This window comes from Mucor mucedo (assembly GCF_025094135.1).
Source record: "Mucor mucedo strain NRRL 3635 chromosome Unknown EV154scaffold_311, whole genome shotgun sequence".
Taxonomy (NCBI): Eukaryota; Fungi; Mucoromycota; class Mucoromycetes; order Mucorales; family Mucoraceae; genus Mucor; species Mucor mucedo.
This window is the reverse complement of record NW_026252595.1, coordinates 727-22,011: the sequence shown is the minus strand read 5'-3', so window position 1 is coordinate 22,011 and position 21,285 is coordinate 727. Positions and strand designations below refer to the sequence as shown.

The 21,285-nt window shown below is 37.4% G+C and overlaps 6 protein-coding genes across 6 annotated transcripts; 2 read left to right on the top strand and 4 right to left on the bottom strand.

Annotated features, from left to right (window-relative positions):
• Positions 1 to 633: 633 nt before the first annotated feature.
• EV154DRAFT_572490 (uncharacterized protein) lies at positions 634 to 946 on the bottom strand (the record flags this gene model as incomplete). Its single annotated transcript, XM_051606338.1, has 2 exons — positions 634 to 801; positions 896 to 946. 2 exons carry the CDS (start codon positions 944 to 946, stop codon positions 634 to 636), a joined length of 219 nt encoding a protein of 72 aa, XP_051450027.1.
• A 2,037-nt stretch (positions 947 to 2,983) lies between these two features.
• On the top strand, positions 2,984 to 5,089 carry EV154DRAFT_488919 (uncharacterized protein; the record flags this gene model as incomplete). The annotated part of the gene is made up of 6 exons (XM_051599210.1): positions 2,984 to 3,121; positions 3,458 to 3,501; positions 3,609 to 3,732; positions 3,962 to 4,029; positions 4,753 to 4,876; positions 5,069 to 5,089. 6 exons carry the CDS (start codon positions 2,984 to 2,986, stop codon positions 5,087 to 5,089), a joined length of 519 nt encoding a protein of 172 aa, XP_051450026.1.
• An 800-nt stretch (positions 5,090 to 5,889) lies between these two features.
• Positions 5,890 to 6,711, bottom strand: EV154DRAFT_488918 (uncharacterized protein; the record flags this gene model as incomplete). The annotated part of the gene is made up of 4 exons (XM_051599209.1): positions 5,890 to 6,053; positions 6,108 to 6,322; positions 6,362 to 6,626; positions 6,681 to 6,711. 4 exons carry the CDS (start codon positions 6,709 to 6,711, stop codon positions 5,890 to 5,892), a joined length of 675 nt encoding a protein of 224 aa, XP_051450025.1.
• Positions 6,712 to 8,247: 1,536 nt separating this feature from the next.
• EV154DRAFT_488917 (uncharacterized protein) lies at positions 8,248 to 9,975 on the bottom strand (the record flags this gene model as incomplete). Its single annotated transcript, XM_051599208.1, has 6 exons — positions 8,248 to 8,387; positions 8,811 to 8,889; positions 9,031 to 9,035; positions 9,135 to 9,142; positions 9,689 to 9,758; positions 9,882 to 9,975. 6 exons carry the CDS (start codon positions 9,973 to 9,975, stop codon positions 8,248 to 8,250), a joined length of 396 nt encoding a protein of 131 aa, XP_051450024.1.
• A 2,562-nt stretch (positions 9,976 to 12,537) lies between these two features.
• On the bottom strand, positions 12,538 to 16,580 carry EV154DRAFT_534078 (uncharacterized protein). Its single transcript, XM_051604012.1, has 8 exons — positions 16,165 to 16,580; positions 16,031 to 16,102; positions 13,067 to 15,973; positions 12,937 to 13,036; positions 12,858 to 12,915; positions 12,760 to 12,833; positions 12,718 to 12,735; positions 12,538 to 12,693 (listed from the first exon to the last, which is right to left on the bottom strand). The coding sequence occupies exons 1-8, from the start codon at positions 16,362 to 16,364 to the stop codon at positions 12,619 to 12,621; spliced, it is 3,504 nt and encodes a 1,167-aa protein (XP_051450023.1). The 5' UTR covers positions 16,365 to 16,580; the 3' UTR covers positions 12,538 to 12,618.
• Positions 16,581 to 17,949: 1,369 nt separating this feature from the next.
• EV154DRAFT_488915 (uncharacterized protein) lies at positions 17,950 to 20,241 on the top strand (the record flags this gene model as incomplete). Its single annotated transcript, XM_051599207.1, has 4 exons — positions 17,950 to 18,663; positions 18,729 to 18,850; positions 18,917 to 19,382; positions 19,492 to 20,241. The coding sequence occupies 4 exons, from the start codon at positions 17,950 to 17,952 to the stop codon at positions 20,239 to 20,241; spliced, it is 2,052 nt and encodes a 683-aa protein (XP_051450022.1).
• Positions 20,242 to 21,285: the final 1,044 nt, after the last annotated feature.

The window sequence follows — 21,285 nt, the reverse complement described above, 5'->3', positions numbered from 1 at the left end:
GGTCTTATTGAATAGTCATAGTGTCCAATATCGGTCGTAATGATTAATCATAGTCATGGTTATTAATCATAGTCATGGTGATCAATCCTAGTCATGGTGATAACTGATCTTCATAGTGTTGTATTTGTCCTAATTGTCTAATTGTCCTAGTTATTCCTTTGTTGGCATAGAAATCTAATTGACATATTCATCCTGTTGTCATAGGTTTTTTTTTTAGTTGACATGGTTATGTATTCATCATAGTTAACTAGTTGACATAGTTATGTGGTTGTTATAGATATCTGGTAGTCATGGTTATCTTTGTATTCATAGTGATCTGTGTTGTCATATTGGTATGATTAGTCATAGTTATCTATTTGTGATATGTATCGAGTGGTTATAGTTATCTCGTAGCCATAGTTATCTGGTACTCATTGTCATCTGTATTGTCATGGTGATATGATTACTCATAGTTATCTATTTGTTATATGTATCTCGTAGCCATAGTTATCTGGTAGTTATAGTTATCTGGTACTCAAAGATATCTCGTACTTATAGTTCTCTGGTAATCATAGTTTTCTGCTTGTCACAGATACTAGGTTGTCCTAGATCTCCTATTGTCCTAGCCTACTTGTTGTCGTAGGTATCTTGTTGTCATAGATATGCTGTTTTCTTAGTTATATTGTTGTTATAGATATCTTGTTTTCCTACTGCCTTGGTTGCTTTGTTACGTGTTGTCATAGAAACCTTGGAATCCTTGTAATTTTGTTGTCTTAGATATCTGGTTGTCTTACTCGCATTCCTTTCGTCAATACTTGTTATCTTTGATATCATGTTGTATTAACTATCTTGTTGCTCTACAGACTTGGTTGTCTTGCATACTTGGTTGTCTTATCGATACGGTTGTCTTACTTACCTGGTTGTCTTCGTCACCTTGTTGTCGTAGATATGTCGGTGTCTTGGTCATATAGTTGTCTTCGTTACTTGCTCACTTGGATACCCTGTTGTTTTAGTTATCTTGTATCTTAGATACATTATCCGCTTAGATTTGTCGTTGCCTTGGATATCTGGCTGTCTAATTTATCTGTTTGTCTTATATTTCTCGTTGTCGTGGATATCATGTTGTCTGAACGATTTCGTTGCCTTAGACACATTATTGCCTTGGTTATTTCGTTACCTTAGTACCATTGACGTCTTGGATATACTGTTATCCCGTATGTCTTGCTGTCATAGATATCATATTGTCTTCCTGATATTGTTGCCCAAGATATCTCGTCGCCTTAGATATCTTGTTGTCTTAGTTACTTGGTAAATTGAATTGTCTGTCGTCTTGGTAATTATCTTTTTCTTGAATACAAGGATATCTTGTCACCTTAATCGACCTGGGTACGTTATTGTATTTGCCTCTTGACGCTTTTAGATTTTATGTTGCTCACAATATTCTGCTGGTATTTTGTTTTTTTGGTCCTTGTCCATTTTCATTCCAAGTAACGTATATGGGTTTTTCTTTAAAATCCATAACTATGTATGATATGTAGCATGACAGTTCTCCTTAATTGTGACCTGTACATACTTTCAGGCTTGATAAAATTTTATGACTTCATCATTTTTGTATGAATTATTTGATAACAAGACCTATCTGGCCTTTTGTTTACATATTGTAGACGATTCTGAATATATCTGCACTGCTCCCATGACGTTATAAATTCATTCAGACTTTTAATATATTTTTTTTGTATATATTTATGTAAAAGATTTGATTTCAATAAAGTGTTTAGTCCCACAATGCGTCAATTGGTGTTTTTCTTACATTGCGTGTTGTTTATATACTCTCCATCATAATCTATATCCATTCGGCTTCTCCTTCATTTCCGGATGTGGTCGTAACAAACTAATTTTAGGCCATTTTCGTCTCTTTAATCAATATGTCTATTCTTTGAGAATATTGATGGAATAACAATAACTCCCACACAACAAGCCGCTTGGAAGTACCAGATCTTCTTCAGCATGTCTCATGTCATTTATACGTCTTATGAAAACCTTATCTCGTTCTCAGTAATTACTCCATATAGACTTTATGACGATTGTATGATGATTGTAAACTCGTTGTACTTGGTGGAATGCTTCTCTGGCGTATGCCGAAATTATTTCAAAAACCGTTGATGACCAAGATCATTTGATAGAATATGTATCTTCCACCAATTCCTATATTGGCTTCGTACGTTTGGTACTTTGTTTAATGTTGTTTAATCCTTACTATATTTTCTAGGACGTCGCCCTCTTATGTGCTAGATCGATTAAACAGACATTTAATTATGTGGTCACATATCGTTTGTTATATTTTGCACAACAATCTACGACCTTATAGTTCCTACTTTATTATTTTGTCCTTGACTTGATCATTTTTGGTGATGGACTTTTTTGTAGTTGCTTAAACAGCTTGGGGTGACTTTTTTCAGCGTAGTTACATTATTACGATGTTTTTATAAGCATTTTAAGTACTTTTCAACTTCTAAGAAAGACTTTTCTGTCTTTCCATAAAATATTTTCCTTCTGGCAATCTCTTTCTGATTGATACCACACTTTAGTTTCCTGTTTCCAAACTCTTGCGAGAAGTGCATAAGATGTTGTTTTAATTACTTCTGTTTTTGTGGTCATTTAAATGTGTCTTAAAAACAATATCTTGTGATATTTTCATTTTTTACTTATTCAAGGACACATTTAGTTCAATACGGATTCATTTCATTACCTACTGATTTTGCTCGCGGTGTACGTAGTTTTTAATAAAATCTTAAACTACTTCAATCTGCCTTCCATTCCGGGTTTTGTGCAAAGGCTCATTACTTACCTGTTGTTTGGTTTTTTTTTGACATGTCGGTACTTTTTTCTCAGTCGTCGATCAATCTTTCTTTTACTTGGTACAAAGAGGGGCGAGACACTGCAAAAAAATTTCTATCACTAGCAACCTACTAAGAAGTTCTTCGAATAAACTGTCAGATATTTTATGTTTCCTGTCCATCGTTACTGCAACTATTATAAGCTGATCCGAAGATCTTTGTGTTTGGTTAAAATATGCACGGAAATTGTTAAAAAGAGTCATGTTGTTATTCATGCTTTGGGAGTTATTACTTTCTTACGCGTGGTCATTCCATAAATACACTCTAAGTAGATTTTTGGCGTATAAATAATCGCCTTGTCCTTTTGATGATTTCTTATTACCGCTAATGTTGTACGTGACTTCAATTTACTTAGAAATAAATTCGTAATAAATCGCTACATTTTAGCCATTTATTACCACTAGTTGACATATAAACAAACTATCGTCCTTTCTACTTTTTTTTTAATTGATTTTACGCTCAAAGATAATTATTCTAGATCTAAAAAATTATTTCCCAGGTCCTTAGAATTTTTTTTCAACTTCTGGGAAATATTTTTCTGTTTTTGTTTAATTGTCCTTTTTTTTTTATTTATTTTATAGCGTGTTTGGTTCATTACTGTGTCAGTTCATGTTCTGCCTATCTGGTATGTATTTGACAGAGTCTTTGGAAAAGGACAAAAGTATTTAAATCTGCAAAAATTTGCTGTGTTGTTAAAAATTTCCATCAACTACTGACTATTCGTGTTTTTAGTAAATTCATTGCTCCCTTTGTGTCATTGCCGATTCATTTCTATATTTTAATTAAAGCTGCCCTACCAAGTACTACTACCGTCACAGATATTCCCCTAACACTTGATATCGTTAATCAAAGATTTGTACGTGATTTTTAATTATTATTATAACAATTTTAGACTTACTTCATAAACAATGACGGTTTGGTGTTCATATTTTGTTTCAACACGAGCTAGTCAATTATGAAACTGTTACAAGTACTACTTGTTTAAGCATATGGGATAATTAATAGGTATTCTGGAACATCGACATTTTTGCTAATTTCTGTGGTTTTCTGATAAATAATTGTTTTCTGTTCGTAATGTTTCGTAGATAAATACTCGATATAAAGCTAGAACTGTTACAACAAGGCTTATTGCTGTGTCCGTCAAACGTTTAGGGTAATTGACCAAAGTATTTTTGGGCTTCTATGTCTGACTGTGTCGTGTCTTACCTCCCTTATGGTAGAGACTTTTTTAACAATGTAATTAGACAGCCCAGGCTATTGGCATTTTATTAAAACTATTCCTACCTCTTTAAAAATGTTTTTCGACTTCTGAAAAATATTTTTGCCCTTTAAGTAAATTTTACTTTTATTAATGTATCTTTTGGCTGGTGACGGTTACATGTTATTTTGTTCTCATACTTGCTCCATGAACGTACAAGTTTTTCCTGAAACTGTCTAAATTGCGTCGGTCCTTTACAAGTGCCGGAAAAAATATTTTTTGGTTATATTGTCGGGTTTTTTATGTATTTAAAAATTTTCAAGGTAAATATGGTGTCAATTCCGTTGCTGTTTGCCCGATATGCAGTGAAGAGATTTCCTTTATCATGCTAAAACTATTCCAATTATTTATCAGTACTGGTTGTTGGCATAAAATTACCTACCATACCAATTGGTGATATTTTTATTAACTTCCTCCGTACTCGCTTGTATTTAAGCACGTTTTCCCATTTTCCATCCAAAAAAAATGGAAGTAGCAAGTTAATTTCAAGTGACTCCTACTTATAATATATTTTATACACTGCATCACTTGATTCTTGGAAATTTATATCATGAACGTATTAGTAATGTGGTCAAAAATGATTATATCATTTTTGTACTAGTTTTAGCTATATTTTAGTAAAAATGTTAAATTTCATTCGGTGGACAACTCTGTTTTTGGCAGCAAGTATTATTCTGTCTGTCCTGTAGGCCTTTCAGCTCTTGACATTCGCCAATTGTATATTAATGAGAAATCAAAACAAGTAAAATGTTTTACGCAATTTGATAAATATCCTCAAAATAGGGTCAGCCACTCAAATATTCCGGTATCAAGCTGATATTTCGCTCCTAATACAGGGAGATCGAATCTCAACCATCCCGCCAATGTTTACCATGCGGCTAATTTAACGCTCATGAACTAGAACTTGTTTATTAATTCCTATAATCTTATATAGAAAAAACCGTCGATGCTCTGAAAAATTAGTGTCTATTATCTTTTGAACCGGATTCTTACATATGGTAACCGTATATCTAAAAGATGAGTCTAAAATTAGACTCTATTCATCTAACTTCAGACTCATAAAAACTATGAAACCGAATAAACAAGTTTGCCCTAGAAATATAACACTAGAAAGCCTCGAAGGCATTCGTTATAACTTTATGTAGTTCCGACTTTCATTCAGGGTGCTTTGTGGGTCAAGGCTTGGCCTTCAGAGGGAAGAATAGTGTAGTGCGCGTAATGTAGGGTACTAAAAGATAAATAAGTCAATGGGATCATCGTTCTTTGGAACAAGAATAGAACCGTTAAAAAGAGCTCGTTGTTTTAAGTAGAATATCGTTCTTGCATGTATCGTTCCCACATTTGTCTGGTGTTGCTATACATGAAAGAAGAATCTCGTACTGGTTCCTTCTCATAGGACCTGGCACTCTCATGGACCGACGCACCGCCTTAGTCTTTCACACTACATTACTACCATTATCTTGTCAATTACCTTGCAAAGAGCCGTGGCTCTTGTTAATGATAAGAGAGGATGAAAAAAAAGTCTTTCGTATTGATATTTTATTGTGTCACAATTAGGATCAATGAAACACTACGACCTTGAATTAAAGCCAAGTAGCAAAAATGAACTCCTTATTATTTTGAATATGATCGGAACGAATTTAGCCGCTGTCTTTATAATATACGTAATTTAATTCTCCAGTTTTGTCTAAGAAAGAGGAGTGAAGCTGAAGATCTTGTAATTCCTTTGTTAAGGCTTTATCCTGCTTAATCACACTAATGAATGTTTGGGAATTTTTCCCAGCTCCATCGCTCAAAGGCTGCAACGGAGTTAGGAATTACAATGGCAAGAGCGCCGTACTTAAAGTCCTTAAGTAACACATTGTGTCTTTTACCGGCAGCTTTTAAAAGTGTGGTCTGGTATTTAATGGATTGACCGTCTATTGAAAGAAGGTTAAATCTTTAAAGTATGCAATAGGCCATGTATGTTTTACCTTTGATTGCTTGCATATGTTTTTTATGTGTTCCTTGGCCTTGTAATTTCGATTCTGCCAAGAAACAAAAAAAGTGATAACATCCGACGTATTGGATGCACTTTCCCAAGACATCGTAAGTCTGACCAGCATTGAAATAAAAGAAGATATCTTTCAGAAAGTTATCAATGTCTTTTTGCTCGGTGGTGGCTGTCATAGTAGGCATTTTTAAGACTCTGATTGCCTTGAGTCAGAGTGGAGCGCTTAGAATCGACATGTTTTGTCGAATTGCGACAGTTGGGGTAATGATAGCATCCGCCTCCTTGGAAGGGGTGGTAGGAACCTCTACTGGTTCGACGACACTGATTGTATTGGATTCTTCAGTGTCATTTTGACACGAGGCCTCGTCATCAATGTATGGGTTTGAGGCATACGATTTGCCTTTCTTGGCAGAAGAGCTACCCTCATGGTTTTCTTTGGCCATTCTTTTTCTTGGCACAGCCATTGGTCTCTCCTCAATTGGCGAGGCCGTAGATTGTTCTGATTATGTACATCTTAATATATATACATTTTTAAGATAAAAAAAGAGCTCACCTTCTTCGGATGGCAATTGAATGTTTGACATTCACAAACATTGACTAATTAAATGGCCATGGTTTTCTGGATCTAACAAAAATAGTTGGTTATCTGTTACAAGATGATTGGTTTACCTTGTACTTACATTCGCTTTTGATACTAACATGCACGTTATTTAATTCGGTTATTTATGATTTTTTTGTGTTTGTTGTCGAACAATAAAGTGAGTGAGAGATAAAAAAATTTGACGTCCATCACCACCTTTCAATATGCATTTTGGATTCAATCGCATACCTGTCGGAAAGCGAACTTTTGTATGTAGGTGCAAAATTCGAATTATTTATTTTTCTTTTTCGCATTCTTCTTTTAATAGTAGCCGAGAGCTATACTAAATACTGTCGCTACTTTACTATCGGAAATAGCTGTTTTATGTCTATTCCACCGTCATTGTATAGGCACAAAACGGTAAGAAAAAAACCGATAAGCATTCATTGCTTTACGTTTCAAAAGACGGGTAAGATGTCTAAATTAAAAGCATTTCGTTGTCATCTTATAGCCTTATATTGGATCTATCATGCTACGTAAACACGTGACACAGTATTATAAATAGCATCACTTTATTTTAATAAATCATCAACCATTTTTATCTCTTATAAAATAATAACTACACTCCGCTAGTTTTACAGATCGAAGTCGGGTTTTACAAAATTACTGTCTGCTCTTTTTGTTTCTTTCAAACGACGGGCTTTCCCTATACTCCCCCGCTTTAATATTTTAGCACTAATAATGTTTGATAGCTATCAGTAAAACGTTTTTATAACCAAATATTTAAACTATTTGCTTATGTTTCAAATCAATGTTACAATCGTTCGTCTGTCAGAAATCTGTAGCAAAACGTTTTTTGTGGTATAAAACTTTAATTAAAAAAGAGCAAAAAGTTTATCAGGTTCAAGCTTAGGGGCACGTTACATTAATTGTTTTCCATGAGACATGATTCGTATCGCATTATTTGGAATATAAGACATGGTATCGAAATACTTAGTCAGATTAATTATAATGCGTTCAAAATACAACTTTAGAAGTAGACACCTGTAGTGATATACTTAACAACGAGTTGCGTAACTTTAACACAGGCAATTATTGTGTTGGGTAAGACTTTACAGGAGATTTCATGGCAACCAAAATAGTAAACTTCTGTCTTTTTGGACATTCCTTGCACACGTGATTAGGCGGAATAATAATCAGGAATATGATTATATTAAGTTTATGGCAAAGATTGCGTAAAAAATAATTGAAAATGGGTTTATTTTTCTAGCCATAAAATTTTCAGCTCAATATCCAAATAGGCCTTGGACACAATAATTGACCTTCTGCTATTGCAGTTTTCGTAAAAACTCCATATATTTTGAAATAACGAACACTACAGCCACGTTTTAGCAATTAAACATCGACCAGTCAACCGACCGGTCAAAAATTAATTTAGGAACGGTCAACCTGCGGGACAAAAACTGAAAGACGATCGGTCAGCCCGCCGGTTGATAGTTAGAGGACTGTCATGAACCGCCTATGTGTCAGTTGCATATAATCATGCAAAATGTCTCAGACCATTATTGAAACCCAACCAGCCCATTGTTCCTTTTCCACCTGTTCCACCTGTTCCACCTGTTCCACCTGTTCCACCTGTTCCACCTGTTCCCTGTTCTCTGCCTCCTGTGACACATGTCACTGTCAAACATCACTATTATATCCTGTCTAACGCCTGCGTTCCAAATAATGTATCCCCGTTGTCCCTTGTTCTTGTAAAACCATTAAACATGCGTTTCCTTGGTACCTCTGCCTTTGAACTCCCTTTAAAACATTAATAATATCAGCTCATGTTATCCTCTGTATCTATCTGCGAAATTATCTGTGTTCATTCCCGCTACCCCAAAGATGTCCCAAACTAAATATGGCCGTTCCCAAGCAGACATTATTTTCAAAAAACAAATCGCTCGATTTGTAAAAAGGTTTGGTCCCCCCAGTATAAGTACTAGCTTATAATTTTAGTATACTGAGGATAGCAATGTGGCCCATATACAACCAGTAAATAAGACATGCTAGTTTTGTAATTAGAAATATTATTTTAAGTCATGTCACACATGTTTTTACTTTTTTGTAATTTATAGCCCCCACCTACGAGGGTATAAATTACTAATTTGTAAATTGCCCAACCCCCCATAAATTGTGGCTGGTAAAATGTTTTTTATAGTTTAAATTACTATTTTGAGCTAAATACTTTTGTTCCCAAAACGTAAAAAAAGTTTTGCTTGGGAACGGCCTATGACTAATAGTCAGTCTTTGTTAATCTGATCCCCCAACCTTTGTTTACCCAATCTGTCAATAAAGATAAATAACAACATGTTTATTTATTCTTATTTCTGTATTCAAGATCTTATCTATTTTTCCTGCTCCTCTGAATAAACCTTTTTCTACCTTCATTCCTTTTTATATATGTATCAATACTAATAGATATATAATGTCTGTTTCTTTTGTCCTCACCCTAATAATTATTCTGTTCTGCTCTTGCCCCGATCCACTCCTCACAGGCCTACTAATTGAACAGGTTATCTTGATTAATTTTTTTATAGCTCTGTTCAATACACCAATACTAGAACCAGACTCCAAAGCAATAACACCATTAGAGCCACATTGGACTAAACGAAAATGTGGTAGACTCAAAAATGGGTTACATGTTTAGAATAAAAATGTTTCAGTAAAGGTTATGAAAAAAAAGTGTTTAACATCTTATAATAGTGATAATAGCTTATATATTTCCTATGAAGCGCTGTTAACCGGATCCATAACTTAATAATAACAAAAAACAGAAAACTAAAAATGTTTGGAAAGTTTCCCTATGAATGAGTATGTGATGTCATTACACAAAATACGAAAACCTTAAACGGTTACGATACTTTGGAGGGCACTGTATATACGTTTTTCAAATTCAGCGCACGTTTAAGGATGTTCTGATATGATTTGTGACTTACCTTAGATGTGAAATTAGCTCAGATAATCCCCACACAAGTTTAGAATGCTTGAACCATTTCGGAACCGTTTCTAATTTCTTATAATGTATTTTGGTCATTAGTTTAATGTAATCAGGGAACCCTCAAGTATCGGATCTGTAGGGATAACGGACCGGAGTACCCTAAAGCCAACGGATTTTCAGGGATAACGGACCGGAGTACCCTAAAGCCAACGGATTTTCAGGGATAACGGACCGGAGTACCCTGAAATCAACGGATTTTGAGGGATAACGGACCAGAATTCTCATATTTGTATGATTTAGCCTGCTGACATGAAACAAAATATATTGAGATCTTAAATAGGAGATGTACTGATATGGACAAGCTCCGTTTTTGTTTTTTTTTTTTTTTTTAAAAAAATGTTTTTCTATCAATATTTTTTTCCTAAATTGAATTCTGTCAAAAATAATGTTGGGATTTTTTTTTATTATTAATCTACTGCTTAAAAATGAAAAATCTTTGGGCATCGAATGTGAAGCCTCCAGAAATAAACGGTCCTAAAATGGACTACTAAAATGCTGAAATACCTAATAAAATTCTATTACTGTTTCCTTACCTTAATTCTTCTAAAATGAATAATCAAAACAACAACAACAACCCTATCAATCACCAGTTTATTTAAGTGACACCAAATGGTGTAGCCTATGGTAGCAACCTTCGCATGCTACTACTGTTTCAGAAGAACAGGAGGTTCCTGTCGTCGTTCCTGCTGCTGCCGCCGTTTCCCCTGCTGCAGCTGCTACTGCCACTGCTGATGCCACAGATGCTGATGCCACTATTAAGTTTCGGATACCAGATACACGCGCTCAAAATGGAATTCTGCTAGCACCTTTGCGCTTATTGAATTGTATGCTGATTACAACAAGCGGATGGAGTCCAATCGTACGCTAGCTAGACCAAATGAGTTGTACCATGAATGTTGCACTCATTCAAGACCAACAATAGCACCAATGCAAACAGACCTTTGAGTCCATTGAAGTCTAAGTGGTCTGCTCCCTGTGCTGCCTTCAGACATCGCAATGATACGTTGAATCCAACTGGTACCGCACCGATTGAAAACTGGGTTTACTATGATGCGATGGAGAACCCCACCAGTGACATGCGCACCATGACGCCAACTACCGTGTATACCTCTCTTTCTGGAGAGGCGATAGATAATCGTGGTGAAGTTTCGGTGCTAGACGAGTAAGAGCGGTCAAAAACTATGATGCTGAGAAGGGTGTGACTCGTGGGGTTGCCAGTAGAAGTAGAGGGGTCAACCGAACGATCGAGCATCTGGTGACCTCTATAAAGGAGATTGAGGCACGTTGTTTTAAGCGTGGTGAGCCTGAGCGTAGAACGTTCAGTAGAAATCTTGCTCCTTCGACAACGTTTTTTGGTCAGCCGTTGAAGTCCATGGACAAACAGGACCAGGTGCAGTCTCGCATCGCCGTGCTGTTGCAGGCCAGTCTGGATATCGAGCGCCAGATGCTGATGGTAATGAAAGGGGATTTCGGCTCAAGCAACAACAACGCCACCAGCTACAATGCGTTTGAAAACGGTGACTACAATTATACCAACCACACCAGCCACTACTTCCGCCCAGATGTCAATGGTATTCCTGAAGCCAATGACTATCAGTACAACAGTCCTTCTGCCAGCAACACCAGCGCGTACAACAACACCCACGCCAACAACACCAACACCAGCAACACCGTCGTCAGAAGCACCCTTTCCAACAGCACCCTCCCATACAACACTGCCTCCACCCCCTCTGCCAATGACATGCGATCGATGGCAATGTCACGACGGTTTCTCTTGTTCCGTCAGACTTGCTTGATATCACTTATCCTTTGTCCGATGAATATAAACCTCATAACATCGACTAAAATAAAATGGGCTTTTTTCTTCAATAATAAATTTGTTTTATTTTTCAAAAAAATTTGGTACTTAACACATTTAAGGAAAAGCTGCATTAAAGATGCGCAAGCGGGCACGGTTACCTATAACACATGTATCATCCTGCTCTCCAACTACAAGACCAGCAGGCTCAAGAACCAAACCACCGAAACCTAGCTCCCCTGTTGCCGTTCATGCATTGTGTAGAATAGCACACGACCCGATGATATCATTGATATCCAAATTATTATACACGTAAAGTCCTCCCTGCTGATCCCACTTGTACTTTTCTCGCCCTATTCCTATGCCAACACTGTCTTTTCATAGCAACACATCAACCCCAACCCCCAATTATCCCCTTAAACCCTATTGTCGATGCCTTCATCACCTACGGCTTGCGTGACATTCCCTTGCTCCCGGATAACCGTGTGCGCTTTTACCTGAGCCATCCCTTTTAGTACTCGTATCACTCGTTTGGATTACTGCACGTATGAGCATCACAACTTCAAGATGCCTGTTAAGGACTGCCATCACACGTTACTTTTTACGATGGATGACCAATGCCATCTGAAAATCCATATCATATTTCCAAACATGAATGATGTCGTATTTCCTCCAATAAATATCGTATAGAATGACCTTCAATGTGGTTAAATTATAATATTCGAGTTTTACTCTCATATTACCAGTATAATCTTGTTACAGATTACACAACCAGTTGAAAACTTTAAATATTTCTTAAATTCTGCACCAAAAAGTAAATTCCCGTGTCAGAATTTTTTTTTAAAAAAATAAAACTTTGCGATTGGGCGAAAAAACAAAATACGTGATTGAAGGCCAGATGTTATGAAATAAACAACTGAATGAAGGTTTTGTGCACCTTGAAAACTACTTTAGCGTCTTTTATGGGGGTCAGGATAGCGATTCGTGCAGCTAAGCATTTTTATTGGATAACAAAATGGAAGAGACTTTTATTTTTTTGAAAAAATGACATGTAAAAAAAAACAAAATGATTAGTTTCTTTCATTTTCTAAAATTTTGAAATAACGATTAGTGTTATGGAGCCACCAGAAAGTACCGAACTTGCACTTGTTGATAAGAGAATACTTGACAGTGTCAATCTCAGTTTCCTGAGACATGTCAAGTAATTCCACCACAGTCAGTTTATACTTCAGCAAGTCCAAGATTTCTTCAGTTTTCTTGGTGAGGAGATTACCACCTTCGTCAGCTTGATAGACAGAAATGAGGCTACTGTCATCGTGAATCACGAAGGCTGGCCTGGGAACAAGTTCATACACCTCAACAATAGCCTGATCGCCGCGAAGTTTTACCACCTTTCCAAGCAGACGACGCGCCCCAAGAGAATCCAAGTCAACATCGAGAATAGCCGTCATGTTCAAAGCAATCTTCTTTCCAGCAATATATTCAGTACTGCCGAATTCCCGATTAGCAGAATAGTACATGTCCTCACTGTACCTATCGAACCACGCTTTGACCAGACTACCACGAGTTTTCATACCGTTATCCCAAACAAGACCCATCGCAATACTTCTCAGCATTACCTCACGACCGTTAATAAGAGCCAAATCACGAGAAGGGTTTTGTTTGTTGGTCTTCATGACAATTGCCCTAATGTGTTTGTTGAATTGCTCGTTCTTTTCAGTTGCGAGAAGCACAGGAGAAGCAAATCGAAGACAATCCTCTACCAAATGGACTATCAAATGAGTCTTTAAACGATTACACAATGGACCACCAGTTTTGGCGTATGGAATCGTAGCACCATTAGATTGTTCACCAGAAAGACCATAGATCTCTTCAGAAGTAGTTTGACTGGGCACTGATGCAGTTGTCGTTGCTGTTGCTGGCTCTCCACGAGTACGTCGGTTACTGGGAACAACGGTACGATCAAGGTTATCCAGAGCAACAACAGTATCATCAACGGATTGACGCAATAAATCGAGATAGGCAGAAAAGTTGGTATGTATTTCACAGTTATAACACAATGAGCAAAGCTCACCAAGCTTGTCAAAAGTACTAATAACGTTATCCATTCGGTGGAATTGATCATTACGAAGGTTGAGGAAATCAATGTGGTCACGAGCAACTCTGAGAACAATTGGGAGCATCTGAATCATAAGTTTGAAGTCTCTTCCAAGAAAGCTTTTGTATCCTTTGAGATGCGTCGACAAATTGGTAAAAGCCTTAGACCCATACTTTGCACACAAAATACTAATGCGATCAACCTGCTTCTTGTTGAAAAAGCAATCAGCAGCTTTGTTGAACGTGTATTTGATTAAACCGAGACATAGGCCATGCAGAATTTCTACCGGTGTATCCTTGCTAGGATCCCAAGAAGACAACGTCAAAAGCCTTTTACCAGCAGTTTCCTTGAAGCCGAGGTCCATCAAGTTTTCGACCATGATATAATCACCCTGTCTGTTACGAACACGTATCGAGAAATCAGTACTATCCGAGTCATCGCTTGGAAATAAACTCATCCAGTGACCTTTTTCTCTTGGAACTGACATGTGTTCTTCGGCCGTGGTAATTCTATTAGGATCAAAAGCATCAGCATGTCGACACCAGAAGCATTTTCTACACGGATAAGTAGCTGTTGAAGCTTTCAAACAAGAAACCTCGGCATGACGAGGATTGTCAGCCTTGATAAACAAAAGAGGAGCAACAACAAAGACTTCTTCCTTGAGAATAGCATCAAACATCGGCAGACCAGTTTCCAGTTTCTTCAAATCGGGGACAAGGGAAGGCAACTGTTCCATAGCAGTATGACGATTTGATCCACATATAAAAAATTGATTCAAATAATGATTGGCAACACTAAGAGGAACAGCGGCAGGATTCATCGACCACGAATCGAAACAATTCCATTTTGATGTGGAGTTACCACTGGTATCATCAGAGAAAAGGTTGTACGGAATTACTCTAACGACCTGGTAGTTTGGCGAATTGGGATTTATGCTTCTTATACGTGATCTAATGGGCAGTGGACGCTTGTACTTATTACCAGTATCAATCATGTCATGATGAGCGCGAATCAATCGAGTATTAGCAACAACATCTCTAGAACAAAGATAATCGTCACCATTTATTTGTTGTAAGCTGGTAAATGCATCGAAGGATTCATGTTCGGCACGAAAGACATTATTGATGTCAAGGTCGGTTATGGGACAGTGGAGAAGGATGTCGTATAAACAGCACATTTCAAGATTATTATCGGGTTTAATTGGATACAAATCAACGTTCACAACTTTTGATATTTGGAATATCTTGGCCACTTTAAAATATTGGCGATCACGAAGAGGAATATTGCTCTCAGACAGCAAAGAGACTTTATCCGATACCCAGAGTTGAAGATTTGGACCAGTAATTATCATGGGATGCTCAAACAATCTATCACAATTCCACTTTTCACCTTGACTTAGCTTGATTCGTTGGTTAGGTGTTCGATCAGGAAGATCTGACAGGAAACCAGACATACAGGGATTACCTACGAGAAGTCGCAAGTGTTCAGATACATCATTAAGAAACAAGTCAGGCTTTGATGCGACAACAACAGGAACAGCGGGTGCAGAAGCAGTTGTATTTGTTGTTGCAGCAGGATCAGTGGCAGGAGCAGAGGTATTGGCAGAAGCAGAGGTAGAGGCAGGAGCAGAGGTAGAGGCAGGAGCAGAGGTAGAGGCAGGAGCTGCTGTAGCAGTACCAGATGTGCTAGTTGATGTGGCAGGTTCAGTAGGTTCGACAAGAAGTCCGCCGTTATCATCTTTCGCACAATGGGGAGCATGAGGAAAACAAGGTATACAACTTTTCTTGGATTTGTGAAATCTGGAAACGCTGTGGGGAGTGGGATAACCACGGAAATCATAAATAACATCAGAAGGATCCAAAGCTAGTTGAGCTCTGTACTCTTTGATTGCAATTTCAGCCATATATTTACCAAAATCAAGAACTGATTTGATTTGGACTTCTGAATACTTAAAGCTACCAGACTTGAAGAAAAGAAGGGCATGCATTATGTATTCATTTTTGAAAGGATATGCTGGATTGTCGTTGACATCACCACTCAAATCAAGATATTCATCATTACCATCATCACCACCATCACCATTAGAGCCGTTGTTGACGTCGTTAACAGGAACGGGAGGTTCATTAGATTCGCTATCATCATCAGATTCCCCTCCGTTGTTAAAATCATTGTTGAAATGGTCAAAGGCATTACCACCATCGAATTCTTCTTCACCATCATCACGCCCATCATCATCACCGTCACCATCATAATCATCATATTGATTTTCATCAAATTCATTTGCAGGTTCAGACAATGGTTCGGCAGTGCGTTCAGGTTGGATTGGTCTAATGTATATTGATGTAAGTAATTTGAATATATTTAACAGCCTTAAATAACTTTACCTTTCAATGGACTCCATATCAGAACTACGAGATTCGCTTAGCGGGATAGTAGGTTGTTCGTCAGAGGTATTCCTAAAAATAATAATGATAAGTACAAACTGACTATTTTTAAATTGATGAAGACGCTCACTTACTGTTGTTGGATGTCATTGGCAGGTAGTGATCCTTGATTGGACTGAATCGCCTCCAGAAGTTCTAAGTGGTGTCCTGATCGTTGATGCACTTTAAAAGAGTGTCGATTAATTGTACTGTATTTACATAACACACACGTTTGCTCCTGAGGCGGTAAGGCAGGTTTTGCACGGAACTTATTTGTTCCAGGTGTTTTTTTCATAGTGTTTTAAAATTAAAGTAAGTTGTTTATAATAAAATAAAGAATTTTGATAAAGTGCACTCTGGGGATTGTGTTTGGTTTATATATCGTTCAGATCAAAAAATGTGTTTAATGCTTAGCTTATGCGGACATAAGCTGTCAATTTGATTGGTGCAATAATTTACAAACGTCATTGCGGAACGATATTTTGTCACGCAACCCAATTTTCTTAGGTCGCTTTTCTTTCTCTTACGTATTTTTTTTTAACCGTGGCGTGTCTTCACAAACGCGTGATTATTGCTTGTAATATTATGATGCTTATGAACAATGGTATGTCATAGAACATCTGTCTTAACAATACTATCATAAGGCATTCTACTAATTCTTCTCTCACAGTCAATTTAATCAAAGTCAAACGCGAAAAAGGTAGCTATTTCATGACTTATGCAATAATATAATCTTCTATCCCCTTTTACTTTCAAGATGTGTATCTATAAAGGTATACTTTATTCTTTACTGTGCTTCCCTGTAATAATATATCATTAACAAACGCCTTTTTATTTTTTAGAGGCTCTTTTCTCTTTGAAATACCGTAAGTAATATCTTGGTGATAATTTTACATCCTAAACTAATACATAACGCGTTTCATTTGTCAATAGATATATCGCGTAAAGCTTCATACAAGGTACTATAATTTTAACATTAATCATTATCCGTTTTACTAAACACATTATTCACTTTATAAATTAGCTCGTGATACTGCTTAAGCACGGATAAAATGTAAGTACAACATCTACCACAGACACTTGAATATCACATTAATACCTTTTTCCGTAGCTTCAGCTCAAACAGAATCAGTTTTGCGTGGGTTTTCTAGCTTGAATTCACTGACTGCTATACGTGTCATACGTGGCCTGTCTGGGCTACGTGGTCTGCCCTGTCTGTCAAGGCTGAATAGCCTGCCTGGTCGGCCTGCGTAGCCCCGAGGGGCAAACAGGCGCTTTTTGCCGGTTTCTGATTTTGTGGGCCAATTTTTTATATAAATAAATTTCGCTTTTTAAGGCAATTTTAAAAAAAAACTATTTTCGTATTTTGTATTTGTATTTTATTGTTTTGTTTGTACAGCAAGGAAACGTAAACAAAACCACAAAACCAAAAAGGAAACAATTTTCATATCTATTTTTACTTTTTTTTTTGGGAAAAAAATGGTCTTGAAATTTTAAAGTTTACACCTGGTTGTGTATATATTGGGAAATTATATTATTATTGGTTGTTTTTGATTCTCATTAATCTGTTACTGAAGTGTCAGCTAATGAGAATTTTTCACTTAATAATTTGGGCCAATCAATATAAGAAAGTATTGATTGACCTAAGACCATGTAATTCTAATTGCCATGTTTCAGAAGATAGAAACAAGCCACTGCCTATTCCTTACCAGATTCAATCTCCCAGATGTTTGATACAAAAAGGGTCCTCCCTTTTGCGATGACTTTCTCTCCATAACTTTAATAAAGGATTAATAGAGACTCATTTCTTATTACTTCTTTTTATTCTGTTTTATCTATTTTTTAATATCTCAAACATCACAAAGGAGCTTGGTGTGGAAATGGACTCTGATGCCTCCGTACTTGACTCGTTTCACCAGGCCAAGTTCGCCAACGAAATTTTTCTTCCCGCTGTAAAGGTGTCCAAAGATCGCGTCCCCTCAGAATACAACCGCTGTGGTAGTTCGTACGAACAATCAGCTGCTCGTGGTGTCCACAATGCCTTGTCTCTTACTTTATGGACGGAGGAGCTTTCCGATATCGTTGACATCATGCGTGATATGGTTCGGGAAAAGCAATCTTTGGCGATGTTTCGTCACTTCAGGTTTGTCCTTTCCGCGTTTGGGTTTAAGGCTCCTCTGCGTAGATTCAGTCATACGGCAATTCTCAGTAATATGATTGACTGGAATCAGTTGGCTGCCGTCCAAACTAGGGTGGACATTGGGTCAAACTTTTTTGCGGTCTCTGTTGATGATAACCGTCCAATCATCAGTTTTTTAAAAGAAGAGTTCTGTTCGGTAACTGGTGAACTTTTTGGTGGCGATGGTACCGTTTCGGAGTGTCAAGATATGTGCCTTGGCCGTTTCGGTGGCATGTCAGGCAAGAACCCTGCTCCAGCCATTAATGAAGCTTGGAAGATGATTATGTACAATGATGTCAAGATCCCGTTCACCAGAGCCAGGCAAGGCTTCAACGGTTCCGTCGGTGAGGATTGGTCCCTGTCAAAGTCTCGGGCAACCATCAACCATGCAACTGGCCATTGGAGACAAGGGCTGGTAAGTGTTTATGTAGTATTATTTGTATTGTCTTTGCCTAACTTTTTTCATTCTTCTCTAAACAGAACGTCTACCAACGTTGCCTGGATGAGCATCAGGAGACGCAGTTTACCTCTCGTTTGGAGGTTCGTGTGAGTGCGGCGGATGTGGGCGACATACTCGTTCTAAAATTAATGGATGGGCTGCAGTAAGTTCTTTTTATCATTGACATTATATCTATGTATACAATCTAACATTTTCTTTTTATTTGAAGCCGCCTTCAATCGAACGGTGCGTTTATCCATTTCTTTGTCGACGAGTATCTCGCCTATGTCCGCGAGTTGCTGAATCTCACCTCGGAGATGATGGTCTCGTTAAGCCGGGATGTGCAATTACCTGCTGTGTCTGGCTTTGCGTTCTGCGTTTTTCTGTTGAACAGCCTCATACATCTGGCCGATAAGGGATCTACTTGTTGCAACAACTTTGTCAAGACTCATCGCTGTAAAAAAAAACTACCTGTTTTTATGAGTTACCATTTCGTGTTTGATCTTAACGAGTGGCGTTTCATCGATGCTTTTGATTCGACCAGAAAGGCGGATATGTTTCCCGGTTTGTCTTTTGTCAGAACTTTGGTGGTAGATGGTGACAGTTTAGTCAACGAAATAGACCGTATGGCTGCCGCTAATGAAATTAATCCGGAAAATGTGCACTTGGCTCATGACGTGGCACTTAACAACACGGTAAGCTACACCGTTTCTCTGGGCCCCTTGACCTTCGCTCCTTGTCTGGGCTTTTCCAAAACCCCACTTAGCAGGCATCGTGTTCCTGGAACTTGGTTGACCAACCAAGCTATCCCAATGTTTGACGTTGGCAATGCTGACACCGTCAGATACGCTGAAAAAACCCGTCAAATATTTCATCGTTTTGGTCTTGGGCCCGAATCCGCTGTCCGTTTCCTGGAAGTCTTTTTTTGAGGAGTATTTTTCTCTGGTTGGAGGTGGCCACACCGGGTGCAACATCGAAAATCTTTCGTTCGGTGGTGACCAATCCATGTTCGACCCTGAACTTCGGGATGCGCTGGATCTCACGGTCAAAATGGACTTTCTGAGGCGTGTTGCGTTTTTGCTTCCTTATGTCGAACAAGAGCACCGTGAACGGGCTTGGGTTCAATCTTTGGTGACGGATGATCGTATGGATAGATCATGGAAAGCATTTGGTTCCCGCTCTGTTTTCTTGGAGCTTTTTCTGCATGCTGATATCAGTTCGAGGTCTCTCAAACAATTACATTGTATCCTTCTGGCGGCATCGGTGTATATTCTCGAATATGTGCCCATGTCTTACCCTACTAAGGTGTTTAGGCGTACATCTTCAACAACTATTGCGACGCGAAAAGTATCTTGGTTCTTAGAACCAATGGGTGACGTTTCCTGGGAGATGTTCCAGTTTCTTCAAGACTATGCCTATGATCACAAGTTTGAGGACCCAAGTTTTCCTCGTGTCTATCGTCGGGTCACTGAAATTCATGATAGTCGTGTTGGTGGTAGAACCATTCCCTGTGTCCGCGCGCGAAAGCATAAACGAAATGACCGTTTGATTTAAATAATTTTATTACCATTCCTCTCACCCATTACAGCCCTAATTATGTCATTATCTTGAAGTTATTCCACAATTTCACCTATGCCACCTTCCTTTAATATGTCACCGTCCTTTACTATGCCACCTTCCTTTTATATGCCACTGTCCTTCGCTATGCTACCTTCCTTTAGTATGCCACCGTCCTTAACTATGCCACTGTCCTTTACTATGCGACCTTCCTTTTATATGCCACTATGTTCTTCTATGTTGTTATATCTCTCTATGTTTCCTTCTCTTAGGATGAATTTTTTTTAGTTTAAGTCTTTTTTCCCCATTGTTTAGTTATATTCCTCATTTTACTTTGTATCTTTATTATTTTTATACTTTTATTTATGCCTTTTTGTTTTCTTTTGTTATTTTTATTTGCCACCTTTTTTTGTGTCTATGTATTTTCCCTTTTATTTTTATTTTATAATATATTTTTTCTTATGCCCTATGTATTATGGAATTGATTATGTTATATCTAAACTTTTGATTGTCTTCATATCTAAAATTTCTTATTGCAAGCGTTATTAATCTGTATTTAATTTAACTCTAAATCTCTGTACTTTTTTTTCCTTATATTACTGGTTTTTAATATATGTGTTCTTTTAAAGTTCTTGCACTGGTAAAGTGAAATTTGTTTTTGGCTCGAGGTCGGTTAGTAAGATATCAACTTGAAGAAACATGAAACACGTCCAAGTTCATGCTTAATTGACCTATAGAATCCCGCATTTTAAAGTTACTTAAACAGTGTTTCCTTCAAGACAATCGTCATTTGCCATGTATTTCCTCAATTATTGAGTTTATTTCTTTCAGCTAGAGCTCATTTGATGCGATTTTGACTTTTAATTAACTCATAACACGTAGAAAACCGTTTATAACAGTACTAAAAAAACGCCATCACTTTAAATTTCCTCAAAAAAAAGTTATATCCCCTTAATGTTATTTTGACAGTATTTCTAGCAAATATTTAGTTTATTTATTTCGGCTTGAGGCGAATTCTTAAGTTTTGATTTTAAATATAAT

Excerpts from the sequence above, each read along its gene's own strand:
- EV154DRAFT_534078 (XM_051604012.1), bottom strand. The coding sequence starts at position 16,364 with ATGAAAAAAACACCTGGAACAAATAAGTTCCGTGCAAAACCTGCCTTA. Across the intron at positions 15,974-16,030 it reads GATATGGAGTCCATTGAAAG|ACCAATCCAACCTGAACGCA; the intron begins GTAAAGTTATTT and ends AATATACATTAG. Across the intron at positions 13,037-13,066 it reads GATAGGTACAGTGAGGACAT|TACTGAATATATTGCTGGAA; the intron begins GTACTATTCTGC and ends GGAATTCGGCAG.